This window comes from Symphalangus syndactylus, chromosome 9, assembly GCF_028878055.3.
Source record: "Symphalangus syndactylus isolate Jambi chromosome 9, NHGRI_mSymSyn1-v2.1_pri, whole genome shotgun sequence".
NCBI classification, from domain to species: Eukaryota; Metazoa; Chordata; class Mammalia; order Primates; family Hylobatidae; genus Symphalangus; species Symphalangus syndactylus.
In genome coordinates, this window is record NC_072431.2 from 15,140,328 (window position 1) to 15,167,119 (window position 26,792).

At 40.1% G+C, this 26,792-nt stretch overlaps 1 protein-coding gene across 6 annotated transcripts; it reads right to left on the minus strand.

Annotated features, from left to right (window-relative positions):
- Positions 1-2,722: 2,722 nt before the first annotated feature.
- Positions 2,723-25,264, minus strand: GEMIN2 (gem nuclear organelle associated protein 2). Of its 6 annotated transcripts, XM_055291471.2 has the most exons (10): positions 25,024-25,264; positions 24,584-24,668; positions 21,429-21,518; positions 20,926-20,985; positions 16,988-17,101; positions 14,511-14,555; positions 11,261-11,329; positions 7,598-7,708; positions 5,925-5,983; positions 2,723-3,207 (listed from the first exon to the last, which is right to left on the minus strand). In XM_055291471.2, exons 1-10 carry the CDS (start codon positions 25,158-25,160, stop codon positions 3,168-3,170), a joined length of 810 nt encoding a protein of 269 aa, XP_055147446.1. In that variant the 5' UTR covers positions 25,161-25,264; the 3' UTR covers positions 2,723-3,167. The 6 variants fall into 6 exon arrangements, with proteins under 6 accessions (XP_055147446.1, XP_055147449.1, XP_055147447.1 ...); XM_055291474.2 differs by lacking the exon at positions 11,261-11,329 and having other exon boundaries at positions 25,024-25,219; XM_055291472.2 differs by lacking the exon at positions 14,511-14,555 and having other exon boundaries at positions 25,024-25,217.
- Between the last annotated feature and the right edge of the window lie 1,528 nt (positions 25,265-26,792).

The following is a 26,792-nucleotide window of genomic DNA, read 5'->3' on the forward strand; positions in this document are numbered from 1 at the left end:
TTCTGAGTAGCTGGGATTACACGTGTCTGCCATCATGCCTGGCTAATTTTTTTGTATTTTTAGTAGAGATGGGGTTTCACCATGTTGTGAAATGTCCAAGCTAGTCTCGAACTTGTGACCTCAGGTGATCCATCTGCCCCGGCCTCCCAAAGCGCTGGGATTACAGGCATGAGCCACCACTTTGGCCGAAATTTTTTACATCTCTTGTCTATTGCACATGCAAAATTGCCTTTTGTCTTGTTTTGTTTTCTGAGATGGAGTCTTGCTCTGTCACCCAGGCTGGAGTGCAGTGGCACAATCTTGGCTCACTGCAACCTCCACCTCCCAGGTTCAAGCAATTCTCCTGCCTCAGCCTCGTGAATAACTGGGATTACAGGCACACACCACCATGCCCAGCTAATTTTTGTATTTGTAGTAGAGACAGGGTTTCACCATGTTGGCCAGGCTGGTCTTGAACTCCTGACATCGTGATCCACCCACTTTGGCCTCCCAAAGTGCTGGGATTACAGGTGTGAGCCACCACACCCAGCCACCTTCTTCTTAATGTTACCTAGTTCTCAGTAATTTTATTCTCTATGAGTAGAATGCCTAAGTGTATGCCCAGCCACGTTATGAGAGAAATGTAAAACAATTGACACTTTACTTCTATTAAAGCAATCCCCAACCCACTCCCCAAACCCCCACCCCAAGCATCATATCAGCAAAAAATGTGAGGCTATAACACAGCTAGCTGTGGTACAGGTTGGTAATCTAAACCCTTTATAGTAGACTGCTGGCTGCCTACCCAATATCCACTCTCCCCTTTTAAAATAGAACCCCACTTTTGTTAGGAGTAGCAATGTGTCCAGGTACATCTTCCAGCATTCTTTACAGTTAGGGCTGGTCATATGTCATAATTCTGGCCAATGAGATATCAAGTTGAAGGTTTCTTAAAATGCTCTGCTCCCAGATATAAACAACAAGAAGGGGTGGTGCCATTTCCCTCCCTGGAGTGTAGATGTGAGGCAAGAGATAAAGAAACCATACTTCATAAACAAAAAGATGAAAACTGCATACTCAAATGATGAAAGAGAAATCTGGATGGAGCCCAGAATATTTAAGACATTGTAAAGCTGCTGCACCATCCTGAACTTCTCACACCAGAATTATATGAGAAACAAAAACAATTTTAGAAACCTCAGTTTAGCCAAGTTTTCAAATGCAGTATTAACTGATAGACTCTTATGGCTTGCCTACTTTTGGGAACTTTTGATCAAAGGAAAACAGTTTGGGAAAAAAACGTTGCATACATGAAGATATCTGTGCAGCATTTTTTTATATTAGGTTAGCACTGAAAATAAAACTAGATATCCAACAATGAGGAAATTTCTAAGTACTTAGGACTGCAGTTTTATAGTGAGCTTTATGTGCCGGGCACAGTGGCTCATGCTTGTAATTCCAACACTTTGGGAGGCAAAGGTGGGTGGATCATTTGAGGTCAGGAGTTTGAGACCAGCCTGACCAACATGGTGAAACCCTGTCTTTACTAAAAACAAAAAAATTAGCTGGGTGTGGTGGTGCATGTCTGTAGTCCCAGCTACTCAGGAGCCTGAGGTGGGAGAATCACTTGAACCCGGGAGGTGGAGGTTGCATGAGCCGAGACTGTGTCACTGCACTCCAGCCTGGGCAACCGAGCGAGACTCGTCTCGAAAACAAACAAAAATAATAATAAAGTGAGCTTTATGAAGACATTACAGAAAAGATTCAAATATAAAATGACCTCTGCTCTAATTATAACTAATGGCAAAACTGTTGGTTGTCTGATCCATGGTAATTCCCAATCCCCATTTTCCTTTCCCACCTTCCATTAGTGAGACTGGAAAGGCTTACAACTTCATTTTCCCACTTTCCTGGGAACAAGGGGTGATCATGTTGTACATTTATGGCTAGTAGATGAACACAAGTCTGATCTAAATTTCTAGAAAAGGTTTTATGTTTATGAGAAAAGGATCAGATGTGGAAGGCCCTGCTTCTCCTTCTTTTTGTCTTGAATACAGACACAGTGGCTTGAACTGCAATGGCCATCTTGTTTCCATGACGGAAAGGCTAAAGGAATCTGAGACCCTGATATCACTGAGTCACTAAACCAATGCCAGTGGCCAGCTCCTTTAGACTTCTTGTTATCTGAGAAAAAACCCTATTTGAAGAACCATTGCCACTTGGATCTTTTGTGTTACTTATAGCAGAAAACATTCCTACCTGATATAGAAATAGATAAGTTATAAGTGACATAAACAAATTAAAACAGTTGACCTGTTATTTTTGAAAGTGGTTTGTTAGATAAAGTTCTACTTGTGCAATAAAGCATTTAAAAATAAAAGTATTGAGGCCAGGCATGGTGGCTCATGCCTGTAATCCCAGCACTTTGGGAGGCCGAGGCGGGCAGATCACCTGAGGTCAGGAGTTCAAGAGCAGCCTGGCCAACATGGTGAAACCCTGTTTCTACTAAAAATACAAAAAGTAGCCAGGCTTGGTGGTGGGCGCCTGTAGACCCAGCTACTCATGAGCCTGGGGCAGGAGAATCACTTGAACCCGGGAGGCAGAGGTTGCAGTGAGCTGATATCCTGCCACTGAACTCCAGCCTGGGTGACAGAGCGAGACTCCGTCTCAAAGAAATAAAAAAAAAAGTGCTGAGCTTAAAGGGAAAAATGTTTGATTAATTTTATTGCTGACTATGAACACATTTGCCATTTAATCCAGATTATTTTAATTCTGATGCTAAGGCCATCCATTGTCTTTTGATAGTCAAACAAAATTTTAGTAACCAAAACATATTTTCAATAAAATTTTATATGTATATAAGTAAATAACAAAACAACAAAAAACAAAAAAAGAACAAAACAGCACCAAGAACCTACGTAAAATTTCATCATACAATTTCTATGCAAGCTGCTTGATTACAGAAAACTGTTCATCAAAAACTGAGTGGGATTTTCCATTGATATTTCAGATATTCAAATCAATACAACCCATATTCTGAGTATCAGTCTGAGTTGCACAGGTTAAGATGTGAACCCTTCACATAGTGTTGAAGATGTGTTGCAATCTGTACTTGAATTGGCATTGCTTTCCTCAGAGTTAGGCTGCCTTCATGAGAAATATCTTCTATCCCTGAGAGATCAGCTACATCAAGATGGCTCATCAGCTAAATCACGTTGGTCAAAATACCTAGGAAAAAAAAAAAAACTATTTATGTATAAAGATATTAACTGTAGCACTATTTTTAATAGCCAAAGACCATAAGCAACCCAAATGTCCATCAATAAGAGACTGGTTAAATAACGTATAGTATGTCTACATAGTGGAAAATTATGAAGCCATAAAAAGAGAAATGAGGGAAATATTTATACTGCTAAAGTATGAGGAAAATATTTATACTGCTAAAGTATGATTTCCAGGATTTATTAAGTAAAAAAAAGCAAAGTACAGAACAGATTGTTCTGTATGCTACCTTATGTGAGTATGTGTAGGATTGCAAATATACGTGTTTGTTTATATTTTTCTTTTCCTTTTTTTTTTTGAGACAAGGTCTCACTCTGTCACCCAGGCTGGAGTGCAGTGGCATGATCATGGCTCATTGCCCAGACTGGTCTTGAACTCCTGGGCTCAAACAATTCTCCAGCCTCAGTCTCTCAAAGTGCTGGGATTACAGGCATGAGCCACCACAAGTGGCCTACTTATACTTTTAAAAAGAAACAATGAATGAAAAGATAAAACAAAAATTAGTAATAAAATGGTTAACTAGAGGAGAAAGGAGAAAAGAGGATAATGAGGATAAAGATGGATGCTAAAATACTCCAAATGTACCTTGAATTATAATTTTAACTTTGGCAAGGTAACTATTTTATGTAATTATAAGATTAAATAAAAAGGAAAATCACTAATCAAATTCTGTCATGGCTCACTGCATTCTTGAATCCCTGGACTCAAGCAATCCTCCCACCTTGACCTCCCAAAGCACTGGGCTTACAGGTGTGAGTCACTGTGCCCGGCTTTCTTTTTTTCTGTTTTCTTTTTTTTTTTGAGATGGAGTTTCATTCTTGTTGCCCAGGCTGGAGTGCAATGGCACGATCTCAGCTCACTGCAACCTCCGCCTCCCAGGTTCAAGCGATTCTCCTGCCTCAGCATCCCGAGTAGCTGGGATTACAGGCATGTACTACTGTGCCCGGCTAATTTGTATTTTTAGTAGAGGCGGGGTTTCACCACGTTGGCCAGGCTAGTCTCGAACTCCTGACCTCAGGTGATTACCTGCCTCGGCCTCCCAAAGTGGTGGTATTACAGGCATAAGCCACCATGCCCGGTCCTTTCTTTCCTAAACTTTCAAATCTTTATGTCTTCTTTTGTAAAGCTGTTAGCTTCAGAACCTTTTGTAGTCTAGAACTTTTTCCATTTTTATCTAACTTTTTGAGGGCAAAAAATACACTTGAATGTTTTTGCTTTCATAATTGCATAATACTGTAAAATCTCAACTGAGGCAGTCGGAAACTATACTTGTCTCAGGTTTCATTAATTACTGGTTTGCTGAGCCACCAATTACTTGACCTTTCTGAATCTGTGTCATTATCTGTAAAAGGAAAAAAATCAAGTCCAACAGAGCTGAAAGGAAAAAATTTATTAAAACAAAAACAAACAAAAAAAACCACAACTCTGATCTATTGTAAAGAGTAGAGATACTATACATAAAGTAAGTAGGGCAATGCTATATCATCTCATTTAACTGCTACTACCAACAGATGAGGTAGGTATTAGCTTCATTTGTGATCAGCATAGTTTTAAAAGCGTAGTTTCGGAGTCAAAGTTGCTTGGGTTTGGATCATTACTCTAACACTTACTAGCTTTGTGATGGTAGTAATATTACTTAACCTCTCTCTGCCATGGTTTCCTCATCTGTAAACTGTTAAGAGTACCCACCTTAGAAGGATTAAATGGGTTCCTCACTAAGAAAAATGCTTGGCACAAATTGCCCAGTAAATGTTAATTATCATCAGCAGCATAATTGTTGTAGATCAAGAAACTAGATATTGAATATGTGAAAATATGGAAACAAGATTACTTGCTTTCCCAATATTTAAGTATATTATAAAGCTTTAAAAAGGTACTGGCACTGAAATAAAAACACTGATCTATGGAACAAAAATATGTCCAGGAGGAGACCTAAAATAAATATGTGTGTGTTTTACTGCCTGGCCAATAATGGTGAAACTCTGTCTCCACAAAAATACAAAAATTAGCCGGGCATGATGGCCGGTGCCTGTAATCCCAGCTACTTGGGAGGCTGAGGGGGGAGAATTGCTTGAACCCGGGAGGTGAAGGTTGTAGTGAGCCGAGATGGCGCCATTGCACTCCAGCCTGGGCAACAGAGCGAGACTCTGTCTCAAAACAAAACAACAAAAAAGGTTTTCAAATAAATTCCGAGAATTTCTATGTAAGAAATGAAATAAAACAGATACTAAGTTAAAATATGCCACAACTGAAAATGAACACAGGACACAGGCAATTAAAAAAAAATGCAGGCTGAGTGCAGTGGCTTTACACCTGTAATCCCAGCACTTTGGGAGGCTTAGGTGGGAGGGTCGCTTGAGCCCAGGAGTTCTGAGACCAGCCTGGGCAACATAGTGAGACCCTGTCTCTATGAACAATTTTTTTAAATTAGCTAGGTGTGGTGGTGCTTGGTTGTGGTCCTAGCTACTCAGGAGGCTGAGGTGGGAGGATTGCTGGAGCCCAGGAAGTTAAAGCTCTAGTGAGCTGCGATTGCGCCACTGCACCCTAACTATAGCAACAGAGTGAGCCTCAAAAAAAAACCAACCAAACAAAAACCAAATGTAATAAATATGATCTACCCTCACTGATATACAAATAATAAAGAAGCCAAGGATTAACTATACCTGCTAACCAAGCAGATTAATAAATTCAAAGCAGGAACCCTCTCATCATCTTTGCTATCCTAAAAAAAAAAGAAAAATTTAAATATTGTCTGTTCCTATTACTTTTGAAATAAATTTCCTATTAAGATGTAAAACATGAAACATGAAAACTTTATTATATGACAGTAATCATCATGTGGAAATAGGAGCCCTCAAAGAAAAAGCAGAAAACTGTAGAGTTAATGATTCCTTGAGAAACATCTAAGACTATCTTTTAAATAAAGATTCTGAATAGCGAAAAAAAAGAGTTGAGGGATCTAAGGGGGATAACTTGGGGGAAATTTTTCCCTGGTTCCTACTAAAGGAATAATAAGAATCCTGTGTCTTAACTGTATGGTGATGAATATATATATATATATTCATATATGTATTATATATGTGTCTTAACTTTAGTGAATATGTATTCATATATAATAAATATTAATATAATACATATATGAATAAATATATTTATCACTGTAGTCAAGACACAGGATTCTTATTGTTCCTCTCTATAATGCAAACAATATATGTGAGGATATATATATAGAATATATATGAGTATATATAATGTATATTCATCACTGTACAGTCAAGACACAGGATTCTTATTGTTCTTATATATATATTCAGTACTGAATATATATATTCAGTACTGAACATATATGTATTCATTACTAAATATACATGTATTCAGTACTGAATATCTATGTATTCATTACTGAATATATATATGTATTCAGTACTGAATATATATGTATATGCCAGGCGCAGTAGCTCATGCCTGTAATCCCAGCACTTTGGGAGGCTGAGGCAGGTGGATCACTTGAAGTCAGCAGTTCGAGACCAGTCTGGCCAACATGGTGAAACCCTGTCTCTACTAAAAATACAAAAATTAGCCAGGCATGGTGGCGGGTGCCTGTAATCTCAGCTACTCCGGAGGCTGAGGCAGGAGAATCACTTGAACCTGGGAAGCGGAGGTTGCAGTGAGCCAAGACCGCACCATTGCACTCCAGCCTGGGTGACAGAGTGAGACTCCATCTCAAAAAAAAAAAAAAAAAAAAAAAAACAAAAAAATGGCCGACGCTACAGCAGCCATCTTGGATCATGAGATGAACATGAGGATGAAAGCCACATATGACAAAACTCAAAGGTCTGGGTTACTGCCATCTTAGTAAAAATCTAATTTTTTTACCTACTTTTTTTTGAGACAGAGTCTTGCTCTGTTGCCCAGGCAGGAGTGCAGTGGTGCAATCTCAGCTCACTGCAACCTCAGCCTCCTGGGTTCAAACGATTCTCCTGCCTCAGCCTCCTGAGTAGCTGGGATGACAAGCGCCCACCACCATACCTAGCTAAATTTTGTATTTTTAGTAGAGATGGGGTTTTACCATTGTTGGCCAGGTTGGTCTCAAACTCCTGACCTCAGGTGATCCACCCGCCTCAGCCTCCCAAAGTGCTGGGATTATAGCCCGGCCCAGACTTCTTTATCTCAGAAAACATTTCCACATTATTTAAGCTACTATTATTTTGGGCTTTACAAATCTAATTGCCACCAATAAAATATTCCATGTGTTTTCCTATTTCACTGAACTCCTTCTTTACCACCACATAAATTGGTGGGTGCTTTTAATTTTAAACAGTAAGTTGCAACTTACCACTAAGAGCCTCACTTCAGAGCACCTTCTTGCAAGCTGCCGAATCAGTGAATGAGCCTCAGGTAATAAAGGCTTTTCAAGACAAGCCAATAAAGCATAAAGCCATCTTCCCTAAAAAAAAATTCAAAAAAGTAATATTTAGACAAATACTGAACCAGAAGTTTGTTTTTTAAATGTCCAATGTTATGCCTGATGATCTGCTATGAATAAATTCATAGAACATTTAACTATATTATGTTTGGGTATAGACAACAAAGCCTCATTTGGAGAGCCAGGTGTTATCTCTTGTATCCTATAATTACAGACACAGGACATTGGATACCTCAAAATATTCCCTGATCTCCAAAGAGTTTGTTTCAGATATTCTTATGATAGGAAGTTCTAATTTGTAAGCAGAACACTACATTAAGATGAATATAAATACTGGAAAAAATTAAGATACTTTTTTTTCTTTGTTCTGTATGGACAGATATAGAAATCATTTTATAATTGTATAATTTTGTCCTCTGGGGACATACAAAGAAACTATACTACAGATGAAATAATCTTTTGACACTTCTATAAATACTATGACAGGCTGAATGTATCCCCACTCCCTTTTAAAATGGGGTTTTCAGTTACAAAATGAATACATACTTGATGCAGAAAAACTGTGAAGAATACCACAAGCACAAGAAAAAACAAAGCTGCAGTCCCAACATTCCAGATCAAACTTTGATTCACTTTAAAAATGTTCTTGTTTTTCCTATTCGTATGTACAACTTTGTTTTTTTTTTTTGAGACAGAGTTTCGCTCTTGTTGTCCAGGCTGGAGTGCAATGCCGCGATGTCGGCTCACTGCAACCTCCGCCTCCCGGGTTCAAGCAATTCTCCTGTCTCAGCATCCTGAGTACCTGCAATTACAGGCATGCACCACCACACCCGGCTAATTTTGTATTTTTAATAGAGACTGGGTTTCACCGTGTTGTTCAGGCTGGTCTCGAACCCCTGACCTCAAGTGATCTGCCTGCCTTAGCCTCCCAAAGTGGTGAGATTACAGGCGTGAAGCACCGTGCCTGGCTGTACAACTTTTTTTCAATACAATTTCATCAGTTGTAATATCATCTTGTAGCCATCTTTTTTATTTCTAATACATAATAAAATGTTTACCATGTTGTTTTGTCCTTTTTTTTTTTTTTTTTTTTTGAGATGGAGTCTCGTTCTTTCACCCAGGCTGGAGTGCAGTGGTGCCATCTCAGCTCACTGCAACCTCTGCCTCCCAGGTTCAAGCAATCCTCCTGCCTCAGCCTCCTGAGTAGCTGGGACAACAGGCGCCCGCCACCATGCCCAGCTAATTTTTGTATTTTTAGTAGAGATGGGGGGGGGTTTCACCATGTTGGCCAGGCTGGTGTTGAACTCCTGACCTCAAGTGATCCGCCCACCTCGGCCTCCCTAAGTGCTGGGATTACAGGAGTAAGCCACCCCACTCAGCCATCCCTTCTAGTTAAACAAGGGAATGTTAAGTGTCTTGTTGAGAGTATTTAATAACATTCGCTTGTTTAATCTCATTTAACAACATGGGGAAAGTTTATTAAGTATTGCAAGTAAAATGGTGACAAAGGGTATGTATATTCATCAAGGTTTTTCAGATATGATCACCAGATTGTATCCTGGAAAGGTTATACCAAATTTGTATTTCCACCAGTAGTATATACAACTTTGTTTATTCTGAGCAACATATCACTTCGGGAAACCTAAAAAGTATTAGGACAAAATTTAAATAGCAATTTATACAACACACTAAATGGGTTCCTCAGGCAAACTCAAATCAATAGTTAAGACTTTTTCTTACAGAAAAAGATTCAAATCCAGGTTTCTTTTACAAATTGTGGAATTCTTTTTCTATAAAAAAAAATTATACATTTCAACCTGACTCAAATTTTAAGGGATACATTTATTATGTAAAGCTAGCATTTAAATTAAATATTCTCTACCCTTGTCCCAGCTACTCAGGAGGCTGAGGCAGGAGGATTGCTTGAACCTGGGAGGCAGAGGTTGCAGTGAGCTGAGATGGCACCACTGCACTCCAGCCTGGGTGACAGAACGAGACTCCATCTCAAAAAAAAAAACTTGTCTGCAATGAGATAAGGAGTTTGTACTTTGTACCAGGATATACATCAACTCTTTCACTGACTTTTTTTCTCCAAGACTTTCTCAATGAAGGAAGCAGTATGTTGATTTTACATTCTAGTGTTTCTTATTTGACCACAAACAAGTATAGTTCACATTATACATATATATACACACACATATATATATACACACACACACACATACATACACATATATAAATATAAATACTGGCTGGGCGCAGTGGCTCACGCCTGTAATCCCAGCACTTTGAGAGGTGGAGGAGGGCAGATCACCTGAGGTCATGAGTTCAAGACCAGTCTGGCCAACATGGAAAAAGCCTGTCTCTACAAAAATACAAAAATTAGCCGGGTGTGGTGGCAGGCGCCTGTAATCCCAGCTACTTGGGAGGCTGAGGCAGGAGAATCACCTGAAACCAGGAGGTGGAGGCTGCAGTGAGCCGAGATCGCGCTACTGCACTCCAGCCTGGGCAACAGAGGGAGATTCCATCTCAAAACAAACAAATAAATTAAATAAATAAATACTGTAGCATCACATCAAGTACAGTCATGCGTCACTTAATGAAGGGGTATATATTCTGAGAAATGCGTTGTTAGGTGATTTTTGTCCCTGGATGAACATCATAGAGTATACTTACACAAACCTAGATGGTATAGTCTACTACACACCTAGACTATATTGCATAGCCAATTGCTCCTAGGCTACAAATCTATATAGCACATTACTATACTGAATACTGTAGGCAACTGTAACATAATGGTAAACATTTGTGCATCCAAAAAAACTATATATATATTTTTTTAAGATAGGGTCTCACTCTGTCACTCAGGCTAGAATGCAGGGGCACAATCATGGCTCACTGCAGCCTCAACCTCCCTGGCCTTAGGTGATCCTCCTGCCTCAGCCTCCCTAGTAGTTGGGATTACAGGCATGAGCCACTGTGCCTGGCCACATCTAAACATATTTAAACACTGGAAAGGAGCCGGGCTCAGTGGCTCATGCTTGTAATCCAAACAGTTTGGGAGGCCAAGGTGGGAGGAACACTTGAGCCTAGGAGTCTGAGATCAGCCTGGGGAACATAGTGAGACCTCGTCTCTATTTAAAAAACACAAAAGGCCGCACACATGGTGGCTCATGCTTGTAATTCCCAGCATTTTGGGAGGCCAAGGGGGGAGGATTATTTGGACTCAGTTCAAGACCAGCCTGGACAACACAGTAAGACCTTGTCTCTAGTAAAAAAAAAGAAAAAAAAACTGGGCATGGCTACATGCGCCTGTAGTCCCAGCTACTCAGGAGATTGAGGCAGGAGGATTGCTTGAGCTGAGGAGATCAAGGTTGCAGTGAGCTATGATGGTAATACTGCACTCCAGCCTGCGTAACAGAGCGAGACTTTGTCTCAAAAAAAAAAAAAAAAAAGTGCAGTAAAAATACAGTATTATAATCCTATAGGAGCACCATTGTATATGTGGCCCATAGTTGACCCAAAATGTCTAATTTTTGCCTACATTATGAAAAGAAAAACATGCAATACTACCAATTCCGGAGTAAAGTCTCTTTCTCCAAACCAATTACTCAGATATTCCAAGACACTAGTTACTGTTGCCTAAAAAAAAAAGAGGGGGTGGAGTTGTATTAATAATAAAACATGAATTCAACATGTTTCATTAAGTTTATTTAGAAAGCAACTCTGATGTTAAAAATGGCTTCATTCTTTAAACTTTCAAAGAAAGCTAATTAGTTTGACTCTAATTAGTTTGATTAGACAGCTTATCCAATGAGGATTTTTTTTTTTTTTTTTTGAGATGGAGTCTCACTCTGCTGCCCAGGCTGGAGTGCAGTGGTGCGATCTTGGCTCACGGCAACCTGTGCCTCCCGGGTTCAAGCAATTCTCCTGCCTCAGCCTCCTGAGTAGCTGGGATTACATGCATGCACCACCACATCTGGCTAATTTTTGTATTTTTAGTAGAGACAGGGTTTCTCCATGTTGGTCAGGCTGGTTGAACTCTCGACCTCAGGTGATCCACCCTCCTCGGCCTCCCAAAGTGCTGCGATCACAGGTGTGAGCCATCGCGCCTAGCCCCAGTGAGGCTTTTAAACAAATATTTTCACACTTTCAAATATCAACTAACACCTTGGTTTAAATCCTAGGATTTAGTTTGTAACTATTAATAATTTAGTTTGTAACTACTTGAAAGACTTCACAAGGTTAAAAAAAATGTATCTGTGGCCAGGCTCAGTGGCTCTTGCCAGTAATCTCAGCACTTTGGGAGGCCGAGGCAGGTGGATCACTTGAGGTCAGTTTGAGACCAGCCAGGTCAATACGGTGAAACCCCATCTCTACTAAAAATACAAAAATTAGCCGGGCGTGGTAGTGAGTGAATGTAGTCCCAGCTATTCCGGAGGCTGAGGCCAGGGAATCCCTTGAACCTGGGAGGCGGAGGTTGCAGCGAGCCGAGATTGTGCCACTGCACTCCAGCCTGGGCAACACAGTGAGACTCTGTCTCAAAAAAAAAAAAACAATGGCACACCTGAGGTCAGGAGTTTGAGACCAGCCTGGCCAACATGGCAAAACCTCGTCTCTACTAAAAATACAAAAATTTGCCAGGCATGGTGGCGGTACTCGGGAGGCTGAGACAGGAGAACTGCTTGAACCCAGGAGGCAGAGGTTGCAGTGAGCTGAGATCCTGCCACTTCACTACAGCCTGGGCAAAAGAGCGAAACTCTGTCTCAAAAAAAAAATATGTATTTGTAAAACTACCATCAGTTGGCCAGGTGCGGTGGCTCACGCCTATAATCCCAGCACTTTGGGAGGCCAAGGCGGGTGGATCACAAGGTCAGGAGATTGAGACCATCCTGACCAACATGGTAAAACCCCGTCTCTGTTAAAATACAAAAAATTAGCTGGGCCTGATGGTGTGCGCCTGTAGTCCTAGCTACTAGGGAGGCTGACGCAGGGGAATTGCTTGAACCTGGGAGGTGGAGGTTGCAGTGAGCCGAGATCGTGCCACTGCACTCCAGCGTGGCGACAGAGCAAGACTCCCTCTCAAAAAAAAAAAAACCATCAGTTTATTTCCAAATTCAAATTAAAATCAAAGTATGAATCTGAAGAAAAAATTAGGTGGAGAAAAATCTGTTTTTAAACTATACAGATGGATTTATCAAACTCTTGAAAATATTCTCTGGTTTATTCAAATACAGTTGATGGTTACAACAAAAATGACACTGATGGAATTTAGTATGACTGCTACAATATCTTAATGCAAATGATTAAGTAACACTGTCAGCTTGTGTATTATTTCCAATAGAATATCACCCACACAAAAAATTGTTGGCTGGGCCCAGTGGTTCACCCCTTTATTCCCAGCACTTTGGGAGGCTGAGGTGGGAGGATCGCTTGAGCTCAGGAGTTCCAGACCAGCCTGGGCAACACAGTGAGACCTTGTCTCTACCAAAAATAAACAAACAAAATTAGCCAGGCATGGTAGCACATGCCTGTGGTCCCAGATACCAGGAAGCTGAGGTGGGAGGATTGCCTGAGCCCCAGAGTACAAGACTGCAGTGAGCCAAGATCACATCACTGTACTCCAGCATGGGCAACAGAATAAGACCCTGCCAAAAAAAAAAAAAAAGGCTTCCAAAGGTACCCAATGCTATGTGAAGATAAAATTAAATTTTTATTTGCTTTTTAAATGAATAACAGAGTCCTCATTCCTAAAAAACTGAAGAACCAAACTCCCTAATTCTCCCCTTTTGATCCAAGAAATCATATATTTCAATCTTTCTTTTTTTTTTTTTTTTTTGAGACACAGTCTTGCCCTGTCTCCCAGGCTGGAGTGCAATGGCACGATCTCAGCTTACTGCAACCTCTGCCTCCCAGGTTCAAGCGATTCTCCTGCCTCAGCCTCCCGAGTAGCTGGGATTACAAGTGCATGCCTCCACGTCCAGCTAATTTTTGTATTTTTAGTAGAGACGGGGTTTTACCATGTTGGCCAGGCTGGTCTCGAACTCCTGACCTTGTGATCCACCCGCCTTGGCCTCCCAAAGTGCTGGGATTACAGGCATGAGCCACCGTGCCCAGCCCATATTTCAATCTTAATAGAATGTATAGGACATCTAGAACTAGAAATAGCAATCTAATCTTAGTACAGATGTCCCTGAACTTGCAATGGGGTTATGTGCTGATAAAAACATTGTAAAGTTGAAAATTCCTAAATTGGCTGGGCATGGTGGCTCATGCCTGTAATCCCAGCACTTTGGGAGGCCAAGGTGGGTGGATCACTTGAGGCCAGGAGTTCGAGACCAACGTGGCCAACATGACAAAACCCTCTCTCTAATAAAAATACAAAAATTAGCCAGGCGTGGTTGGAAAAAAAAAAATCCTAAACTGAACCATTGTAAGTCAGGGACCTTGTATTTAATTCAGACCCCAGAATCTAAGACTTATAACTGAAATCTACAGAAATGAATACTCTAGCACCATGATTAAGACAGAGCATGAACTCTGGAGTTAGATCTACTTGGCCCTGAATCCCAGTACTGCCATTTACTTGATGAAAAACCACTTGCAAGTTACTTAACCTCAAATGCTGTCTCCTCATCTATAAAAAGTAGATATCAATAATAACTCTCCATAGAGGGTTGTAGTAAGGCTTACATAAGAACCATTAAAGAGCTTAGGACAAAGTCTTGCATACTGTAAGAATTCAGTATATGTATTAACAATTCAAATACTTTCACACACAATGCAAACAGAAGAATGCATATATCTCTATTATTAATTTTACCTGATTCATTCTGCTAACAATACTAAGCAAGGGAGGAAAACCAATCTGAAAGAAAAAATGAGAGTGAAATTTACTAAATGGTATTATAAGGAAAAGCTTCATTTTTTTTTTTTTCAAACTGGTGAATTTCTTGCCACACTGTTGTTTAGAAACAAAGAACAAATAAAAGAAAATTCTCTCATTGTCCATAACAATAAGACATTCCGGAAACTACTATGTTTGTAATGTGGAAGAAAATAACGTCTTAAAATTTGAATATGTAATTTTTTTTTTAGATGGGGTCTCACTCTGTCACCCAGGCTGGAGTGTAGTGGCGCGATCTTGGCTCACTGCAACCTCCGCTTCCTGGGCTCGGGTGATGCTCCCACCTCAGCCTCATGAGTAGCTAGGACCACAGGTGCATGTCAACACGCCCAGCTAATTTTTTTGTATTTTTGGTAGAGATGAGGTTTTGCCATGTTGCCCAGGTTGGTCTGGAACTCCTGAGCTCAAGTGATCTACCTGCCAGGGCCTCCCAAAGTGCTGTGATTACAGGCATGAGCCACCTCACCTGGCCTGAATTTGTAAATTTTTAAATAAAGTATGATTTTAGTAACTAAAATGTTAAAGACTAAAAGTTTTTTAAATGATAGGACTTGAAAAAACTAACTTACTAAGTATATCCAGTAAAACTGTAACATTGATGACATTAATATGTTGTACACACCATTTCAAAATCTTCAGCTAAAGCTAATATTTTCAAGAATTAAGGACACTTGAATTAGAATGACATTTTTCAAACCAAATTTGATTCAGTTTTTAAAAGTCTGCTTTGGAGTCTGAGGCTGTGATTCCTAATTATGAAAATACCACTGATTTGTGAGAAACTTAAGAGGATATACATTAAATGTTTACTTCCTTAAGGGTTTTTTTTAACATGGTATATTTTACTTGTATGTATTCTCTGAAAATAAGCTAAATAAGTAAGTTTTAATACTTTATAAATTAAAAACCATTTTTGGCCAGCCATGGTGGCTCATGCCTATAATCCCAGCAGGAGGATTGCCTGAGCCCAGGAGTTTCAGGCCAACCTGGCAACATGGCGAAAACTTCTCTCTACAAAAAAATTTTTTTAAAAAATTAAAAAACTTATCGCTACAAAAAATTTAAAAATTAGCTGGGTGTGGTGGTGGGTGCCTGCTGCCCCTCCTATGTTGAAGGCTGACGTGGGAGGATTGCTTGAGCCCAGGAGGTTGAAGCTGTAATGAGCTATGACTGCAGTACTGCACTGCAGCCTGGATGACAGAAGAAGACCCTGTCTCAAAAAAAAAAAAAAAAAAAAGAAAGAAAACTATTTTTGAAATGTAGCATATGTTAAGGATATCATCCAAGAGATCAATGGTTATATAGAAAGAGTACCACATTAACTTCCCTAAGATTTGAGTCAATTTATACTCCTGTACCACATCTAAGAGTGCTTGTTTTCCCAGCTCTTGTCAATATGGTGTATCAAACTTTCTTGGCCAATATGTTACCTGAAAAATAGCACCTTGCCATAGTTATGTTATACTTCCATTACAAGTGATTTTTGGCACCTTGTCATATAAGAATAATTTTATTTCCTTTCTGTGAGGTATGTATATCCTTTGGCTATTTTTTCTTGGGCAGGGGAGGGGTGATTCTTGGTCTTTTTATTGATTTTTGGGGCTCTTTACATTTTTGGGAAAAAATAGTTTTAAATGTGAAAAACACAATGTGGCACCATATAGCAAATAATAAATACCTGTTGAACCGAAGAGAACGACATGCTATAGGGAGTAAGCGCTAATGCAGAGGCACGCACTGGATTCTAAAGGAACACCTGCAAACTTGGGGGCAGGTAAATCCTGAAGGACAAGGAGTTGGCTACATAACTGATGATTACAGCCACATGAATTTTAAAGATATCCTCAACATTTCATCTTCAGAATAGGTGATTTACTTTATTTTTTACAGGCCCATGAAGTGATAGATGTGATTATGCATTTTAAAGCACCTAATTGTGTCGATTTCCATTTTTTCCCTGGCTACTCATAACACTGTTTGCCTGATGCCTCATCATTTAAAAAAAACCCTGAATCTTATCCAACTCACAAAATGATTACCAAGCCAAACATAAGGGATATGAAGCCAAACTCAAAAAAGTCACAGTAAATTGTTTCAGAAACTAAGCTGTTTTGTTAGGGTGAAGAGCTAATAAACTAACTCTGGGTTGGCAAACATTTTCTATCAAGAGTCATACAGCAAATATTTTAGGCTTTGCAGGCCACATAAAGTCTCAGCCACATATTATTTGTTTCTTTTTTAGTCTTTCAAAACCTAAAAACAATCGTTAGCTCACGGATATAAAAAAGGCCATGAACTGGAGTTGGCCCAGGGTAGAGTTTGCTGACCCCTTATATTAAGTGGTACACCAAAATTAAAATGCTTTCTGTTCTGTTTATCCACAAAGCCCTTACTTGTACATAATCTATTCCAGGACTTTCATTTGTGGCTGGTCCCACAGCTCCATCAGAACATAACTTTTCACCCAGACAAAATTTCTTCCAGCCTTCTTCATCTGCAGATTTTGGCTAAAAGAAAAAAAAAAACTGATTTATTCCTGTGTATTAATTGTTACACTGAACAGTAAAAAAAAAAGAAGTTAAGGCCTTCCATATTCCGATTACCTCAACCCAAAGATAGGGTGCCAGTTATGGGGAGAATCTGTGTCCCCAAATTTGTATGTTAAAACCCTAAACTCCAGTACCTCAGAATGTGACTGTAATTGGAAACAGGGCCTTTAAAGAAGTGATTAATTTAAACTGAGGCCATTAGGGTGAGCCCTAATCCAATCTTACCAGTGTCCTTGCAAGAGGAAATTTGGATTCACAAAGAGACACCAGGGACTCCCACACACAGAGGAAAGACCGCGTGAGAAAACAGGAAGAAGGTGGCCCTATACAAGCCAAGGAGAAAAGTCTCAGAGGAGACCAATCTTAGGCCGGGTGCAGTGGTTCACGCCTGTAATCCCAGCACTTTGGGAGGCCGAGGCAGGCGATCACATGAAGTCAGGAGTTTAAGACCAGCCTGGCCAACATGGCGAAACCCCGCCTCTACTAAAAATACAAAAAAATAAAAAAATTAGCTGGATGTGGTGGCGCACACCTGTAATCCCAGCTACCCAGAGGCTGAGGCAGGAGAGTCGCTCGAGCCCAGGAGACAGAGGCTGCAGTGAACAGAGATCGTGTCATTGCACTCTAGTCTGGGCAACAAGAGCGAAACTCTGCCTCAAAAAACAAAAAAAAGAGACCAACCTTGCTGCCACCTTGTTCTTGGACTTTCAGCCTTCAAGACTGTGAGAAAATAAATACGTTTCTGTTGTTTAAGCCACCTAGTCTGTTATGGCAGCCCTGACAAACATAGTGCCTAAGTGGCTATACAATACGTGGGACATGTTGTTTTTCCTTATTATTACATTTTTTGAGACAGGGTCTTGCTCTGTCACCCAAGTTGGAGTGCAGAGGTGTGATTACAGTTCATTGCAGCCTGAATCTCCTGGGCTCAAATAATTCTGCCACCTCAGCCTCTTGAGTAGCTGGGACTACAGGCACATGCCACCATGCCTGATAATATTTAAATTTTTTTTGTAGAGATAGTTGTCTCACTATGTTGCCCAAGCTGGTCTCAAACTCCTGGCCTCAAGCAATTCTTCTGCTTTGGCTTCCCAAAGTGCTGGGATTACAAGTGTGAGCCACTGTGCCCGGCCAAGATGTGTTTAGTTTGGACAAGACTTTAGTGGACACTGACAGACAATGGTGTGTCCGAAAGAGGATGATAAAGACAGAAATAAGTATGGGGGAAAAAATGCACCAAGAATGCTTAATAGAATGAAGGATATTTATCCCATGTAAAGAGACGTGATTACATATTTCACATATTTGAAGGGCTGTCCAATCAAAGAAGAAACAGATCTACTCATGCTGCCAGACAGAAAAAGCAGGACTATTTGGGAGAAGCATTCAGCTCAATATAACCTCCTTAACAAAACAACTTTTGTTTGTACATATCACCTTGCACATTACTCCGCATAGGTGCATTTTTCCCCCCTGGGGATAAGTAGCTTTCATTAAATCCTTAGGATGAATCACCTGAGGTCAGGAGTTCGAGACTAGCCTGGCAATATGGCGAAACCCCGGTCTCTACTAAAAAATACAAAAATTAGCTGGGTGTGGTGGCAGGCACCTGTAATCCCAGCTACTTGGGAGGCTGAGGCAGAAGAATTGCTTGAATCTGAGAGGCAGAGGTTGCAGTGAACCAAGATTGTGCCACTGCACTCCAGACTGGGCAACAAGAGCAAAACTCCATCTCAAAAAAATAAATAAAATAAAATAAAATATAATAAAACCTCAAGATGAACATGAGACCACTACAAAGTTAAACCCTATTGTCTTGGAATAAGATATCTACCTTTTCCCAACACTCCATTAGGTCAGAAGCTGTTTCTGGTTCAGTTAGTACTGAATATCCTGATTATTAAATATAGCACATGCTTGATAAATTATTGGATCAATTAATAAACAAATGTTTATGTTTTCACACAGTTGCCATCACAGTGTACTTTATTTTTTTAAATAATTTAAATAGAGACAGGGTTTTGCCATGTTGCCCAGGCTGGTCTTGAACTCTTGAGCTCGGGTGATCTGCCCGCCTCAGCCTCCCAAAGTGCTGGGATTACAGGCATGAGCCACTGTGCCTGGCTCAGAGTGTACTTTAAAACATTTTCATTTTATTACTTATATGATGTATGCATTTGCCATGATAAACATTTAAAATTGCTACATAATATTGCACTGTTCTGACTGACCATAGTTTATTGAATCGATTATGTTAGGTCATTTCCATTTTTGACAAAATTTTATCAAGTCATAATGTTACTGATGTGGCTTCTTTTTTAGTTAGTGGGCATGCACCCAAAAGGCCTTCCACTAATTAAGAAAAAAATATATTTACCTACCTAGCCCCGTCCCTACTACATACACACATCCTTGGTACTAGGAAGGCACCACTGCATAGTCAAAGGCACACAGGCTTTAGCGACAGACCAACTTGGGTTTGAACCCTAAGCACACCTTTTGTGTGTTTATGTGCACATGCTTCTTTGATAGAAGGACTAGCTATACCTTTTACAAGTTAAATGACCATTGGCAAGTGATAAGTTACTTCCCTTCACGCTTTTCCTGGAGCAGAGCTTCCAAATGGTATGCAGAAGCATACAGAGATGACATATACTGAATCAGCTTTCGGCTGGTTTCAGGAAGAATATGCAAGCAGTCATTTATTCTAATGTGTCACCATGTAAAAGATATCAGGAAGCACTGCCTAAAGGAAGCTTCTAAAATCTAAAATCTATGAACTACCTGAAACTAAAATCTTGTGCATAGGTACATTTTTTTTCCCTCTGAAGATAAATAGCTTTCATTAGATTCTACGAAAGAATATGAAGTCCCCTAAAAGGTTAAAAACTACTGTCCTGAGACAATGTATCATCTTTCCAACTCCTTTTTTCATTTGGTAGTCCTGATATATCTACTAAAGGGCTTAAAATTATATCTAAACTGATAAAATATAGCACATATGCATGACAATATACATGACAGGTTTCACTTATATGTCACTGGAATTGCAACACAGACTCATCACATTAAGCAGAAGCAGAATCCATTCACAAGTTCTGTAAACATGTGAGTTTACTGCATGGCATCATCACCTCATCAGGAAAATCCATTAAGCCTTTATTCAGTTTTTTTTGTAAATATTGAAAATGTATTTATTTCCTAGAAAGTAAATGTCCAGAAGAATCCTTAAAAACTTGTGAAAGTTTAACAGTCACTTATCCAAAGTCCCCTAAGATACTGTGGATTAAAATTGACATGAAAGGCTGGGTACAGTAGCTCATGCCTGTAATCCAGCACTCAGGGAGGCTAGGGCAGGAGGATCACTTGAGCCCAGGAGTAAGAGGCCAGCCTGGGTAACACAGGGAGACCTTGTCTCTACAAAAAATGTTACCAATTAGCTGGGCATGGTGGTACATGCCTTAAGTTTGAGCTACTTGGAAGGCGGAGGTGGGAGGATCACTTGAGCCCAGGAGGTCGAGGCTGCAGTGAGCCATGACTGCACTCCAGCCTGGGAGACAGAGCAAGACCCTGTCTCAAAAAAAAAAAAAAAAAAAAAAAATTGTCATGAAAATCTATACTTTCCAGGCTACTAATGTAATGGAATTGTTACTATTAATGGTATATTGAAGAGAATGAAAATAACACTGACTAGGCAAGTGAATCTTTAAAGACTGGAAGTAAATATAGACTCTTTCAATCAGGTGTACATTGTACATCTTAAAACTGAGAAACTTACATACCATTGTCACATTACTATCCAACTGTTGTGATTTCCAGTGACTTCTATGTTTGTTCACATTCTAAAGGAAGAAAACTTAGACATTAGACGGTACTCTTTAAAAAATGGATATTTGAAATCAGTTTCTGCACAAAATTGTAACCATCTAAAACTTGGAAAATGGGAAAGGTGGGAGGGGGTGAGATGTAAAAGACCACGTATTGGGTACAGAGTACACTCCTCGGGTGACAAGTGCACCAAAATCTCAGAAATCACCACTAAAGAACTTATCCATGTAACCAAAAACCAGCTGTTCCCCAAAACTATTGAAATAAATAAATAAAAATAAACAAAACTTAGAAAATATTTCAAACTGTATTACGTCTAATGATTATAAAAATAATTTGGTAATTAATTCATGAATATTCTGTATACTTTAGGATCATAAATTTTATTTTTCCAGCTACAGTCTAAGAACAGAAATAAATCCAATAGGGGCTTAATTAGATTAAATATGACACTTACCTGTCGAACAGTTGAAAACTGTGCCACTTGTTGCTGTTGCCATTGAAGTGTTGGAGAATAACCTTCAGGGGCGGGTTGGCATCCTGAAAGCTAGAGATCAAGTTCACAAATATTAGGATCAACATTAGTGTCAAAACTAGAATCTCACGCCTCTGCAAAGCAAAAGTAAAACCAAGATAAAGTGTATAATAAAATAAAGATTATACAAGAAAATAAAATATTTTTGCAAATGTAAAAAAGTAGGCATTTCACTTTACTATTTATATCTCGGTTAAAAACATTAGGGAAAGAGCCTTAGTCACCTTAATCAGAGAAATCTGGAAAGGTTTATAGTTGGAGTTTCTATGAAATCTAAATGATATGAGCCTGGAGGATATGATCTAGTCCTACCTGCCTTTCTAGAATAGCAAAACAGAAACAAAAAGAAAGATATACCACAAATAAAGAATTCTGGTATGAAATACAGTTAGATAGAAGGAATGAGTTCTAGCGTTCAATAGCACAGTAGAGTGACTACAGTTAACAATAATTAATTGTATATTTCAAAACAGCTAGAAGATTTGAATGTTCCCAAAACAAAGAAACGATAAATGAGGTGATGGATATCCTAATTACTGATTATTATACATTGTATGCATGTATCAAAATATCACATGTACTCCATAAATATGTACAATTATTATTGCGCCTGCATGATAAAGCATGAAATTATGATTATGTATCAATAAAATTAAAAATAAGAACTTTGGTATGGGCAAAATGTACTTAAAGATGCTTAACTTTAAATTGTCTACTTCTGTTTTCTTTTTTTTTGAGACGGAGGAGTTTCGCTCTTGTTGCTCAGGCTGGAGTGCAATGGCCATCTCGGCTTACCACAATCTCCATCTCCTGGGTTCAAGCAATTCTCCTGCCTCAGCCTCCCGAGTAGCTGGGATTACAGGCATGTGCCACCACACCCGGCTAATTTTGTATTTTTAGTAGAGATGGGGTTTCTCCATGTTGGTCAGGCTGGTCTTGAACTCCCCACCTCAGGTGATCCGCCTGACTCAGCCTCCCAAAGTGCTGGGATTACAGGCGTGAGCCACTGCGCCCAGCCATACTTCTGTTTTCTAAAACAGCACATATAGCCTGAGCAACATATCAAGACCCTGTCGCTACAAAAAATACAATTAGCTGGGCACGGTGGCACATGCTTGTCGTCTCAGCTACTGGGGAGACTGAGGTGGGAGGATAGCTTGAGCCCAGGAACTCGAGGCTACAGTGAGCTATGATCGTGGCACTGTACTCCAGCCTGTGCAACAAAGCGAGACCCTGTCTCAATCAATCAATCAATCTATCAAATTAGGTATATTAAGACATTCTGTTCCATTAAATGTCCATCAACTAAAAAATCCTGAAGAGGAATTATAGGAAAAATTATAGTGACTGAATGAAAATTTCCTGATTACAAATATCAATTAGAGAAACTACTTTGAACACGAAAAGGAAATTACTATCAACTATTTAAAATGCCACTCTCTCAGGCGCCTGTAGTCCCAGCTACTCGGGAGGCTGAGGCAGGAGAATGGTGGGAACCCGGGAGGCGGAGGTTGCAGTGAGCCGAGATCACGCCACTGCACTCCAGCCTGGGCGACAGAGCGAGACTCCGAGACTCCGTCTCAAAAAAAAAAAAAAGAAAAAAAAATGTCACCCTCCTTTCAGCTTAGGTTAAATAGCACCTCCTTAGAGAGACCTTTGCTGGCCAGGCGTGGTGGCTCACACCTGTAATCCCAACACTTTAGGAAGCGGAGGCAGGCAGATCACTTCAGGTCAGGAGTTTGAGACCAGCCTGGCCAACATGGTAAAACCACGTCTCTACTAAAAATACAAAAATTAGCTGGGTGTGGTGGCACATGCCTGTAATCCCAGCTACTCAGGGGGCTGAGGCAGAAGAAGCTCTTGAACCTGGGAGGCAAAGGTTGTGATGAGCCGAGATTGTGCCACTGCACTCCAGCCTGGGCGAAAAATTGAAACTCAAAAAAAAAAAAAAAGGGAAAAAGAGAGCCCTTCTATGATTCCTCTATCTACAGTAGTTCTGTCATTTATTGATTATTATATATGCTTATTTTCTTCATAGCAATAATCACAATATGTAATTATTTGTTTGCTTGTTTACTTTGTCTTCCTCAGGAAAGTATGTAAACTCTGCAAGGGTAGGAACCTTTTTTGTCTTATCCTCTGTTGAATTCCCAGTGCCCGGCACAACCTAGTTGTTTAATTAAAGATGTGCTGGATAAATAAATGAAAATGTCCACAGTGTGCAAGTAGTTATAAAAGTGTAAGGCCGGGTATGGTGGCTCACACCTGTAATCCCAGCAGTTTGGGAGGCAGAGGTGGGCGGATCACGAGGTCAAGAGTTCGAGACCAGACTGGACAACATGGTGAAACCCCATCTTTACTAAAAATACAAAAATTAGCTGGGTGTGGTGGCGGGCGCCTGTAATCCCAGCTACTCGGGAGGCTGAGGCACGGTAATCGCTTGAAACCGGACGGCAGAGGTTGCAGTGAGCCGAGATCGCACCACTGCACTGCAGCCTGGGCAACAAGGTGAAACTCTGTCTCAAAAAAAAAAGTGTAAGACATCTGGGTTTCTATTCTTAAAAAAAGGGAGACTTGGTCAAATTCAGAACATGCAAAGCACACTAAGATTAAACACCAATCCAATAACTGGAAAAAGGTTCCTTAAAAAATAAAGGGGCCAGGTGAGGTGGCTCACGCCTGTGATCCCAACGCTTTGGGTGGCAGAGGAGGGAGGATCGCTTGAGGCTAGGAGTTCCAGACCAGCTGGCAACAGAGACTCCCTCTCTATAAACAAACAAACAAGCAAAAAATAAAAGATAGCATAAGTAACCCATTTAAAGACTCCTTTGAAAGGACTGGTAATGTCCCTGAAGTAAGATGGGCAAGCCTCCACAAAGGCTAGAGTTACAGAAAGCCTCTTTAGAGGCAGTAAATGCCAATTGTCTTGCTGAAGGAAAAAGTACAAGCGAATGTCTAACTTTGCAGGGAGTAGTCAAATCTTACGTCATAATTGATACTGTCAGATACTATAGGAAGAGCGTTAGTCTTTTAATTGGGGGGTTGGGGGTAATCTCCAGACGGTTAATAAAACTCACAGAAATATTCACACTTTGCTTCCTTTTCAACTTCTTTGGGTCAATTTGAGCTACCACAACATCTGGACATTGAGCTGCTTCGATCCTACAAATAAGTAATAAACGGGATAAATTAAATTTCTATTGTGCTTTGCTCAGGTGTAGTAAAACGAGCGATCCACTTCCACAGTTCATTGTGAAATCAGAAAAAAAAATTCAGACTTCCAATTGAGGTACTAAACAATATATTTCTGAAATTATCTGGATTGAAAACAAATCCAAGAGCACACATCTTGATACGTGCAATGACGTTCAACAGAAACTCGCCCACGTTAGGATGTAATACAGAATCCTGAATAGACCCGAACTCGCAAGAGACCGGAACGGGAACAGAGCACCGGGGGCTGTACCCAGGGGCAGGGCAGAAGACCAGCCCACCCGCCCAGGGCCAAATCACTCACTGGACCCGCCTCAGGTATTCTTGAGGCGTCCTCGGGGGTACCGAGGGATCGAAACCTTCCGTCAAGTCGCAGGGCTCTACCGGCAATAGCCGAGGCATCAACTCTTCCACTGCGGACTCCGCTGGTACCCACGCCATGGTTTTCAAACCAGCCAGTTCCGCTCAGCGCATGCGCCCATTCTAGGTCACAGCGCAGGCGCACAAATAGACACCTTAGGCGCAGAGCTGAGCAAGCGGCAGTTTAGGGAGCGTTAACTGCGCATGAACAAATTGCTGCTTGCCTCAAGGTTAATGCTCCGGTGGTGTAATAAAAGATCTGAGAATTTAATTCCTAGCTGAATTGGTTCGAACGCGTTTCTGGGTCTTTTACCCTCTGTTTTGTCTTCTAACGCTGGGTGAAGGCCGAGGGTTAGCAACTTTTATGCATCCCTAGTGGTGAGGGATACTTAAAAATGCTTTTTGAATTAATGAACAATATTACTGTAATTATCATTCAAGGAGCTCTAAATTCTTAAACCGTTCATAAACACATTTTCTCATTTGATACTTAGAACAATCTTGTGAAGTGGGTGGTAATATTCCGCTTTCTTAGGGCAAGGACTGACTTTCCAAAGGGGAAGAACCAATTCCAACCTAGATTTATGGGATGCCAAATGAACGAAAAATTAATTTTCTACAGAAATTTCTAGTGCTTGACCACTTCAAAGATCACTGTATGTTTATTTGGAATGAATATTACTCCTAGAATAGCCAGCACTTTTAAATTTTTGTTTTAAAGAAAAATCTCTTCGTTTAAATACAAATAGTGAAAAAAATGAAACTAATGCTAACACCCAGAAATTCACAAAAATGTTAGGTCAATCTTGTTAGGTAGATAGTATTATTATCTCCATTTCATAGATGAGGAAACAAGGCAAGAATGTGCAAGAAACAAGCATAACATCTGATTATTTCTAAACAAATACAATTGATTGAATACAATTGACTTTTATTTTCTAACACCGATGTTTATTTTAAAAGGTTTAAAATTTTTTTTTAATTTATAGCACTGCCTTTAGTTTGCAAGGAATTGATTTCAAACCAGGATGTAAGTCTAAATTGAAGATAAAGTGAGGATAGTCCTTAGCTTATTTAAGTACTTAATGCTTAGGAACTGTAACTAAACAATTGGGACACTTGGAAAGATATCGCCTGGCTGCAAACTACAGTTATTTGGTTAACAAATTTTCACTGGTTTTGGGAAAAACAGACTTAAAAGAGAATAGGGAGAAATACTCCTGTCCTCCAACATTTTGGTGATAATCAAGGACAAATTTGAAAAAGTAAGTAGTGACATGAGGACTAAACTGATTTTTTTTTTTTTTTTTTTTGGGACGGAGTTTCGCTCTGTCCCCAGGCTGGAGTGCAGTGGCGCAATCTCGGCTCACTGCAAGCTCCGCCTCCCGAGTTCACGCCATTCTCCTGCCTCAGCCTCCCGAGTGGCTGGGACTACAGGCACCTGCCACCACGCCCGGCTAATTTTTTGTATTTTTAGAAGAGACGGGGTTTCACCGTGTTAGCCAGGTTGATCTCGATCTCCTGACCTCGTGATCCACCCGCCTTGGCCTCCCAAAGTGTTGGGATTACAGGCGTGAGCCACCGCGCCCGGCCTTATTTTTTTATTTTGCCCAAATTGTATCTAAGGAGTCTGGGGAGTCATGCCCTACAAATCATAAATTCTCATCACACGGGTTTTATTTAACCCTATATATCATGATTTACTTTTCAACC

Excerpts from the sequence above, each read along its gene's own strand:
- GEMIN2 (XM_055291471.2), bottom strand. The coding sequence starts at position 25,160 with ATGGCGTGGGTACCAGCGGAGTCCGCAGTGGAAGAGTTGATGCCTCGG. Across the intron at positions 14,556-16,987 it reads CTGGAATAGATTATGTACAA|ATTGGTTTTCCTCCCTTGCT; the intron begins GTAAGGGCTTTG and ends TTTTTCTTTCAG. Across the intron at positions 11,330-14,510 it reads TTGTTAGCAGAATGAATCAG|GCAACAGTAACTAGTGTCTT; the intron begins GTAAAATTAATA and ends TTTTTTTTTTAG.